Raw genomic sequence first — 10,825 nt, 5'->3', positions numbered from 1 at the left:
TCTCACGGCGAAATACAAAAGCAGCTAGGAAGCGGCGGCGCGGCGAGTTCCCAGCGCCGGGCAGAGCCCCGCGGCCGCGATGGGGCTGAAGCGCCCGGAGCCCCGGAGCCAGCACGCTGCCGGGCCCGCTTCGCCGCCGGGACCGGGGCGCCCGGGCTCGGCTTGAAGCGGCGGCGGCCCCGGCACGGCCGGGGGTGGAGCATGGGCAGGAGGATGCGGGACGCCGCCGCCGCCGCCGCCGCCGCGGGGCTCTGGCTGCTGGCGCTGGGCTCGCTACTGGCGCTGTGGGGCGGGCTCCTGCCGCCGCGCACCCAGCCGCCCGAAGACCGACTCCCCCGGCGCCCGGCCCGGAGCGGCGGCCCGGGGCCCGCGCCTCGCTTCCCCCTGCCCCCGCCCCTGGCGCGGGACGCCCGCGGCGGCTCCCTGAAAACTTTCCGGGCGCTGCTCACCTTGGCGGCCGGCGCGGACCGCCCGGCCCGGAGGCCCCCGGGCGAGCGCGGTCGGCACGTGCCAGCCGGGCGGCCCGGGCCCGAGGGGCGCGCCGCGGTGCACGGGGGCGTCTTCTGGAGCCGCGGCCTGGAGGAGCAGGTGCCCCGCGGCTTCTCGGAGTCGCAGGCGGCGGCGTGGCTGGAGGCGGTGCGCGGCGCCCGGGTGGTGGCCCTGGAGCGCGGCGGCTGCGGGCGCAGCTCCAACCGGCTGGCCCGCTTCTCCGACGGCACCCGCGCCTGCGTGCGCTACGGCATCAACCCCGAGCAGATACAGGGCGAGGCCCTGTCCTACTACCTGGCGCGCCTGCTGGGCCTCCAGCGCCACGTGCCGCCGCTGGCACTGGCCCGGGTGGAGGCTCGCGGCGCTCAGTGGGCGCAGGTGCAGGAGGAGCTTCGTGAGGCTCACTGGACGGAGGGCAGCGTGGTGAGCCTGACGCGCTGGCTGCCCAACCTCACGGACGTGGTGGTGCCCGCGCCCTGGCGCTCCGAGGACGGCCAGCTGCGGCCCCTGCGTGCCGCCGGGGGCGAGCTGGCCAACCGCAGCCAGGCGGAGCTGGTGGACCTGGTGCAGTGGACCGACTTGATCCTTTTCGACTATCTGACGGCCAACTTCGACCGGCTCGTCAGCAACCTCTTCAGCCTGCAGTGGGACCCGCGCGTCATGCAGCGCGCCACCAGCAACCTGCACCGCGGCCCCGGCGGGGCGCTGGTCTTTCTGGACAACGAGGCGGGCTTGGTGCACGGCTACCGGGTGGCGGGCATGTGGGACAAATATAACGAGCCGCTGCTGCAGTCGGTGTGCGTGTTCCGCGAGCGGACAGCGCGGCGCGTCCTGGAGCTGCACCGCGGCCAGGACGCGGCCGCCCGGCTGCTGCGCCTCTACCGGCACCACGAGCCTCGCTTCCCGGAGCTGGCCGCGCTCGCCGACCCCCACGCTCAGCTGCTGCAGCGCCGCCTCGACTTCCTCGCCAAGCACATTTTGCACTGTAAGGCCAAGTACGGCCGCCGACCGGGGACTTAGCGTCCCCCGGAAGAAGAGGGAGAGACCCCTGGCTGGGGAGTGGATGATGGGGGAAGGGCCGTCGCCTCGGCCACCGCCTGGGACCGGCCAACGCCCAGCCAGCGGCCCCAGCGGAATGGAGGCTGAAACTTCACGGCTTCACCCACCTGCCCCTTTCTCTCAGCCTCGCGCTGTTTCCTTTCAAAGTTCGGGGAGGACGAACTCACCGGGGCGAGAAGTGTAACAGCCCCTCCGCCCAGCCTATAAAAGGATTCTGCCCTGCATCCGCACGGAGTTTGGATCCGAAGAAACTGGCGGCCGGAGTCTGGCCCCCGGCTGGCCGTCTCCGTGGGAGATGCATCCCATTCCCTGACCCCCTCATTCCCCTTTCCGAAAAAGGAAAACTTCTATTTGAGCCGTTGAGCTAATCGTGCATTTCCCTCCAAACGCCGCGCTGGTGGCCCCGGAGCAGGGCTGTGACATTGGCTGGTGGAGCCCCCTTCCTGTGTTCTGCCTTTGTTCCAGCACCGCTCACGGTGAGATCACTGTTAGGAGCGGGGGTGGGGGTGGGGGGGGGAGAGGCAGGCTCCCGATAGGACAAAGAGAGCAGGACCTTCAGAACGGGGGGGCGGGGGGGGTCCTCCAGACCCTGACAATTTGTCTGACTTGTTCCTTACCACATGTCTTTTTGGCCTAAAGGCTACAAATGCAGGACCGGCCGTATGCAGAGTCAAGTAATGAATTTCTTCTTCCTCCCCCCTCCCCTCCGACCAAAATTTTGACAATGATGATGTTCACCAGAAGAAAATGAGTTTTCATGCACTTTACTTTGTTTTTATTTTAGTTTTTTATTAAGAAAAACTTTTTTATTTGACAAAATTTGCCTTCTGTGTATATATGTGCATAAAGTGTGTTGTAAATATACTAAACAAACTTATATTTCAATAAAAGGGAGTTTAAAATTTAGAATTTAATTTCTGTGGTTTTAACTGTGGGAGATCTCTGATGCCCTACCTGCTTTTAGAATAAGCTTTAGGGTTTCTCCCTTGTGTGTGTGCTTTTTAAAACAAAGGATGCATATATATCCCAGCTGTGATTATCGGAACTAACAGAATTGAACAAAGACAAGAGCAGTTTCTCTGTCCTGTTCACTCAAATGAACCCTAGTGCAGGAAATTTCAGAGTTCAGTAGAGAATGTGGGGGAGGGAGAGGGAAGGAAAGTATTCTATTTCCTGGCAAATAAAACTGTGATATAAAAGGATTTCACTGTGATATATTCCTATATTAGTCATTTGGCAAATATGATAGAACCAGATGTGCGGACTAAAATGACAAATGCCCCCTTTTTAATCCTAACTACAGTGGGCACGTGTTGCACGTTTTTTTCAGCATTGTAATTACCATGCATCACAATATGTACAGATAACAAGTGGAGCTCATATTGCAAACAGAGAAAGTCATAAATTAATTGTTCTCTTTAACCTCCTGGCATAAAAAAAAAAAAAAAAACTCCTGGCATAAATTCCATTGCATCCAGGAGATCAGGACTCATCCAACCCTCTTAAGAGGTTGTGTTGGGTTTTTTTCCAGGTACTAATTGCCTAAGTCCCTAGAACAGCCATGGCGAGACCAAGAAAGTGGGCAGTACTTTGTATGGGACCTTTGAATCCTTACATTTTGGGGACTGCAAACTTAGAAATACTTTCGGATTGTCTTAAGCTCCTTTTTTGACCCATGGTAGAAGAAGAGAGGGGTTTGGTTTGTGTTTGTTTTACAACCCACCGGTGTTTTATCTTGACATTTTATTTGATGTCTGGGTCCAAGTGATCTTGCCTATTATCTTATTTTTATTTAATGACTTTTAACTCAAAGCAACTTTTGGTTACTCTAATAGTTATTTATTTGATGTGCATTTGTGAGCCTAGGGTTATATAGACTCCTGAAGATAATTGAATCTCTGTGGGTTCCCCTTGTCACTCCACATTACAACACAGCCTGTATAATTTCACTATTTAATACCATCCTTACGCTTTCAGTGCCTGATGCTAAGTCAAATCTTATTTCAACTGAAAAAAAAAGTAAAGTCCATAAACTTTGTGGGATAAGCCAGATTTTTTCGTTAGTGCAGCCACAGAATGTACTGATACGGGAAATATCTTTTTTTTTTTAAGACTGTTCATGTGAGACCTCTGATAATTACACCCTTCAAAAAGAAGCATTTTCCATTTCTGATGATTGATAACTATATGAGATTTGCTGTCCAAGTCAACCAAGGCTGTTCCCGGAAAAGGATAAATATTTAGCAACCTGCATTTTTGCCCAACATGTTCATCGAGGAAAACAATGAGCAGAAATAAGTTTCACAGACCATGCAGGAAATACACCCTGACTCCTGTGTAGAGTCAACCCTGGTGAGTTCTGGGCCAGCAACATTCCCTACGTTCCTCTTAAACTTCAGTTCCGAGCCCAGACTTGGCCATTAACCCAAAGCAAGAAACTAAGCATGATTTAAATGGCTCTTCTCCGATTCTTTAGTGAACCATATCTGCCTGTTCGAGAAATAAGTTTAATTACATGGTGGAGTTGGTAAGGGAACCCAGACTTAATTACAGAGAACAGGCTTTAACTGTTGCTATTCCTCGTGGATAATCGGTAGGCTATGGCATGGAAAGATCAATTAAAGATTTGCCATGGTCAGTGAATACTGTTAGGGCCAAATCATTTTTCAGATGACAAAAAAGAAAACCCAAACTTTCAGGCTGCAGCATGATGTGGAAAGAGTAATGGATTCTGCAGGCAAACTATATTCTGAATTCTGTCCCTTACCTATTTACTTTCAGCAAATCATTTAACTTAGTTCCCTCATCTATGAAATGGAAATTCGATCAGAGTATTGTGGGATTTAACGTTAACATATAAAACATAAGGGGCATGTAATAGGTACTTCAAAAAAAAATTCACTTCCTCTTCATCTTTAAAAAACCTCTTGCCCTTCTTACACTCAGTAAACCCCAACTAATTTTCATCATCAAAACCAAACCTAGGAGTTTCCAAGGTCAGGTTCAGTGTTTGAAGCGTAATAAATGAATTCAACAAAGTACCAAGGACCGTCTCCCGCCACTATGCAAAGCACTGGATAAGGCCAAGGGCACAGGTTTGATCTCTACATGGGCCTGCAAGTGTGATTTCTGCACCCCAGCAGATGCCTCACACCAAAGCAGCCATCCTCCAAATATAGGAGGGTAATTTTTTTTTAAGTAAATGGCTTGTTGCAGATCCAGCACCACTTCTAGAAAGCATCAAAAAGTGATGACTCTTTGCAAGAACAATCCTCCTCCCAATTCCTTCTGCCAAGAGAAAGTAGGCAGTTGACCTTTTCTCCCTGGATTTGAGAATTGATTAATTCCCTTCGTCAGTGACATAGTTCTACACTATTAAGGGTATTTGCCCTCCTGTCTTCGAGTCAGGAAGGAAAACACATTTTAACACATCTCAACTCTTCTCAACCTGCCTACGGCTGCAGCTCGGAGAGTCCTGTAAGGCCTAAAGGTTGATTATGTGGATTAAATGAGTAAATATTTGTTAATATTCTCAGAACAGTGCCTGGCACATAATAAACGCAATATAAGTGTTTGTTTCTTGGTGAGGGAGATCACTTTCTCCTCTAAGTCAAAATCAGAGGCACTCTCAGTCCCAGGCAGGATCCTCTTTCGTAATCCTTCTTTATCTTTGCAGCTATATAGAACACTTTCTGCATGCTTCTATTTTGGCTCAGGAAGACCAGCCAGAGTGCATGAGTCTGGCAGAAATTACCTAAAGCCCACAGTTGTCAGCTGGTTGTCTCCTTTCCGAGAATGTCTTCTATGCGAGTGGTCACAGGCACCCCCTCTTTTTTCACGGGAGGCTGTGATTCTGTTTCTCATGTGGCTCTTCAACTCCAGGCTGCAGTGAGCTGTGGAATTTTGCACCTTCTGAGCTATCCAGTCGTCGTGGATCATCCAAGCCCCAGCGCGGATTATTTGTCCATCCACACACCTGCTCCATCTCACAGACCCACTGATGCTATATGGTGAAAGGTTGGCAGAATTAGTAGTGAAGGAGAAAGGGGAGTCCAGTTCATCCAGGAGCACAGCCATTGCTCCAGAAGGGACTAGAATGCCAGCTGCAGGGTTGGTATGGAAACCACAGAGCATGAGTTGACACCCACCTCTAAGTATGCTTTCCTCATTAGAGTCGAATGTTAAGGATCCTGGGAGTCCCAAGAGTCAGGGGCTCCTTCTGACTCACATGTCACTTGAGAAAATCATTTCCCCCCATCTCTCTTACCTGGAACAGAAAGTGTTGGAGTACATTGGTGACTTTCCCATTTTTTTGACCAGAACTCACAGTAAGGCACACACTTTACATTGTGAACCAGCATGTACACACACAGAAACACGCACACAGAGGCATACAACTGAAACAAAAGTTTCTCAAAGCAGTATATGCAAAATGCTTTTAATATTCAATTCAATTTTAGTCTATCCTTCCTCTCCCTTTACTTCCCAGTGTTAGCTGTGACCCTCTAAACTGATTTCATAACTCATTAGTGGGGCACAGACTACCCCCTGCAAAACACTGGATTAGATGATGATGGGTAAGCTCCTTTCCAGTTCTAAGATGCCAGAGAATTCCATTTATAACCAGTTTATCACTGACTACAGTTTTTCCCCAAAAGGAACACAGGCTTCAATTTGGTATACTCTTTAAAAAACAGAAGACTGAAGTGCTTTATTTCAAAATGTATTTGGGAGAACTGCTCCAAATCTTCCCTAAGTTCTGCTTATAAACACCTTTAAGATTCCCTTAATGTGGAAAGTAACTTGCAGTCTGTTCCAACCATGTGTGAGCAAATAGTGCTGTTGTGAGGCTTTGGAGGGGGAAAAAATCCTTTGCATCTCTGCCTTAACATGGCCCAAGGACGACTCAAGAGGACAGTTTCTTTTCTGTGTATTCATAAAGATCAGATGTAGGAGTCATAATTTTTTAATGTGACTGTTTTACCAATTTCTCTTTCTATGTCCTGCTGTGGGGGAAACTGCATTAATAAACTATGTCTCAATGCTGCCCAGCTGGAATATTTTTTCTCTGCAGGACTCCACCAAATATAGCTAAAGGAATGCTCATTTTATTTATCTTTTCAACTTTCTTTCCATTTAGGATATGTCTTCTTGACACTTTTGAAATTTTTCTCTTAACAGCACCTTAATGTGTTTAGGAGAATAGAGAACTAATTGTTCATTGAGTAGTAACAACAACAAGAAAGAACTCTTTTTTCCCCCTGTCTTTGGTGCCATATGGTACCTTTTATGGTTTTCGCAGTTATTTTATACCCTATCCAGAAAAATTAAATCGCTTATGGAACTGGTATTTTTCCAGTGCCAGCTTAGAGCTTTTCCTTTGCTGAGAAATTGTGGGTTAATAATAGAGAAATGTCACTTTTAATTTGATGGTCCTACATCATGCATTATCTCTGCCTGTTTACACCCTACCCTCAATGATTTTTTTTTTAATACTCATTAAAGAATGTGTCCCCAGTCTACAATGGCCTGGAGAAGCAAGGCGAGTGGGTTATGACCATAGCCATGATCTTTTTTTCTTTTTTCTTTTAGTTGTGATAAAATATACATAACATAAAGTTTGCCATTTTAACCAGTTTGAAGTGTACAATTCAGTGATACTCTATTATCAATGTCATACAACCATACCGCAATCTATTTCCAAAACATGTTCATCACGCCAGACAAAAACTCTGTCATCATTAAGCAGTAACTCCTCGATTCTCCTTTCCCAGCCTCTGGTAACTTCTAATCTACTTTCTGTCTTTACGAATTTGCCTAGTCTAGATATTTCACATAAGTGGAATCATACATCATTTGTCTTTCTGCGCCTGGCTTCTTTCACTTACACAGCCATGACCTTGGTCATGGAGGCAACAAGATAGAACATAAGCGATACCGTTTGGGAACCGGCAAAGCTGGATTTGAGTATGATTTCCACCATTTCATAAATAGCCCTAGACTTTCAGACGAATTGAGGAACTCCTCATTTTCCCCAGCTGGAAAAGCAATGGGAAGACTAGATGTACTCTAGAATCCCTTTCAATTTTAGAAAAATACCATGTGTTTATGTACAGCAACTCTGTAATTGAATTCCATCCCTAACTTCCAATTTTTTTCTCTTGAAGATACAATAACTTTTTAAGTGCCTCCTAAAAAGTTCCAGCTCATGTCCTAAGGACTGTGGATTCAATGGTGAGGAAGATAGGTGAGGTGCATGCCTTCAAGTTGCCTAGAGTCTACTGAGGGAGCTGGAATGTTATCGAGCAGAGACAATATGGGATCAATGCTATGACAAAGGAAAGTACTACAGACCATGTAGCTGGACTTCGTAAGCTGCTCTGGGGGGAGGTCAAGGAAGGCTTACAAGTTGGTCTTGGGTTTATCTTTGAATTTACAGAAGTCTTGAAGACAAGGAAGCTACAAAAGGAGGGATTTTTTATAGTAATTCTGAAGACGTCCTGTTGACAAGATCACAGGGAGGTTTGAGTCCCATGATAGTGGTTTAAGCTTAGGTGTTGTTTTTTTTAGTTTTGTTTTTTGTTTTTGCAGCAGGGATGGCACCTGCTTTCTGCAATATGACATACACTTAAGTATTAATCACCCTGAGGTTGGGTTCATGGGCAGGGTTATGCTGTAGGAATTTCTATTATGGGGAAATTACTTCTGTCAATAATAACTCCTTTTTCATGAACACATACTAACAAATGAGTCTTTGTGTTGGGCATTTTGCAGGGAATTAGCGATGATAACTTTGGATGGAATATTTATTTTACAGATGTGGAAAGTAAGGCTCAAAGCAGTTAAAGTCAAAGAGGTAGGGCCACTGCTCAAAGATAGATCTAACACCAAAGAGTAGGTTGGACCTTTTAGTTTTTTCCTCTTGTCTTCTTTTCTTTTTCCATTCCCCCCTTTTTCTTAATATTGGTCTTTTGTAATTGGTTTCTTTTAAGATCTTCTTTTTGGTTTTGGTGTCCTGTAATCTCATTATGATGTATTTAGATGTGGATTTATTTTTTTTTTCTCTTATAGGAACATGATGTATTTCTTAAATCTAATGAGTCTTTTTTTTCAGTCTAGAATAAGTCTCAGTCATTATCTCTTCAAATATTTTATCTCTCTTATTCTTTCTATTTTCTCCTTCCTGAAATATTACTGGGCGTATGTTAGGTCATCTTTTTCTATTCCCCCATGGCACAAGTTCCAGTACATATTTTCCATCTCTTAATCTTTCTACCCTGCCCTCCAGGTAATTTTCTCAGATCTGTCTTCCAGTTCACTTATTCTCTCTCCAACAGTGTGTAAGCAACTATTTTATCCATCCCTGAAGTTTTGTTTTGTCTTTCTTAATTCAATTACTTTATTTTTATTTCCAAAAGTCCTTTTTATTTTTTTTAAGATTTTATTTTTAAGCAATCTCTACACCCAATGTGGGGCTCAAACCCACAACCCTGAGATCAAGAGTCACATGCTCCACCAACTGAGCCAGCCAGGTGCCCCATTTTTGGTTCTTTTTTGAAAAAAGAAATCGCTCTTTTTAGAGCAATCTTGGGTTCATAGCTAAATTAAGCCAAGGTACAGAGATTTCCCATACTCCCTGCCCCCACACATTCATAGCATCCCCATTATCACCATTTCCAAACCAGAGTTTCCCAGCAGACATTTCCCACCGGAGTTTTCATGTGTTACAAATGATGGACCTATGTTAATATATCATTATCACCCAAAGTACATGTTTACATAAAGTTTCGCTTTTGTTGTTACACATTCTATGGATTTAAACAAATGTAAAATGACAGGTATCCACCATTATAGTAACATACAAACATATAGTTTCACTGCCCTCTGTGTTTGCCTGTTACTTCTTCTTCTATTACTTCTTTCCTTCCCTCTAATCCCATTTTATTGTCTCCATAATTTTGCCTTTTCCAGAATGTCGTATAGTTGGAATCATACATGTGTAGCCTTTTCAGATTGAATCCTTCCATTTAATAATATGCAATTAAGGTTCTTCCATGTCTTTTCATGGCTCTATAGCTCATTTCTTTTTAGGACTGAGTAATATTCCATTGTCTGGATGTTCTACAGCTTATTTATCCATTCACCCACTCAAGAACGTCTTGGTTGCTCCAAGTTTTTGGCAATCATAAATAAAGCTGCTATAAACACCCATGTGGAGATTTCTGTGTGGACACAAGCTTTTATCTCCTCTGGGTAAACACCAAGGAATGCAATTGCTGCGTCATGAGATAAGATGCAATTTACTTTTGTAAAAAACTGCCAAACTGTCTTCCAAAGTAGTATTCAGTTCTTTTTCAAAACTTCCCATTTTTTTAATATTTTCTTCTTTTCTCACGTTTTTAAGATGTATTCAATCAGTTAATGTATTCAATCCCTTGAAAGTGTAGATCGGATTACTCTAGTATCTGGGGTTCTGGGTGGTCTGCTCCTGCTATTTGTGTGTCTCCTGACTTTTGCACAGATAGGGTTGCCATGTAAAATTTACATTTAGCCTTAAATTTTAGGTAAACAATAAATAATTTTTTGTATAAGTATGTTGCATGCGATATTTGAAATACGCTTGTATAGAAAATTATTTTTTGTTTCTCTAAAATTCAGTTACCTGAATGTCTTGCTTTGTTTTGTTTCCTAAATCTGACAACCTGACTCACAGAAGCTTTGTATTTTGTAATTTTGGAGAGTAAGCTCATGCTCATCCAAGCTTTTACCTGTGATGCTCCCATTTTGTTTGGATTGAAATACATCCTTCCCAAGACATGTCATTTCCTTGTGTCAGGCAACCCAGGGTAAAAGGCAAAATTGGCTCGCTTTTATATTAATTATTTTGCCTGGAACTTGAGGTTCTGGATGATAGTGTAAATTTAAATACTAAACGTGTATGACAACAGGAGGAGCCTTCCCAGAGACTTTTATTTTCCCCAACCAGAGTTCAGGCTAAGACAAGCAATCTTTTCTCACACTGCCCTTTGCTGGAAGGATAGAATTTTTTTCAGGGTCTTAGCTTTATTCAGGGTGTTGGGAAGATCCAAATTCCCCACACACCCACCCCCAGCTGAAGCATATTAAGCCAAATCACCTGATAACAAAGATCACACACACACTCACACACACACACACATTCTCACACACTCGTACACACACACTCATACACACACTCACACACACACAATCAGGGCAGCCCCAGTTTCAGTTCACACCTATCACTCCGATTTTGATT

The 10,825-nt window shown here is 45.2% G+C and overlaps 1 protein-coding gene across 1 annotated transcript; it reads left to right on the top strand.

Moving 5' to 3' along the window:
- The first annotated feature begins 201 nt into the window (after positions 1 to 201).
- On the top strand, positions 202 to 2,030 carry FJX1 (four-jointed box kinase 1). The gene has a single exon (XM_021684746.1). It carries the CDS (start codon positions 202 to 204, stop codon positions 1,507 to 1,509), a length of 1,308 nt encoding a protein of 435 aa, XP_021540421.1. The 3' UTR covers positions 1,510 to 2,030.
- The last annotated feature ends 8,795 nt before the right edge of the window (positions 2,031 to 10,825 follow it).

The sequence above is a fragment of the Neomonachus schauinslandi genome, chromosome 11, assembly GCF_002201575.2.
Source record: "Neomonachus schauinslandi chromosome 11, ASM220157v2, whole genome shotgun sequence".
NCBI classification, from domain to species: domain Eukaryota; kingdom Metazoa; phylum Chordata; class Mammalia; order Carnivora; family Phocidae; genus Neomonachus; species Neomonachus schauinslandi.
This window is presented reverse-complemented; position numbering and strand designations above follow the sequence as displayed.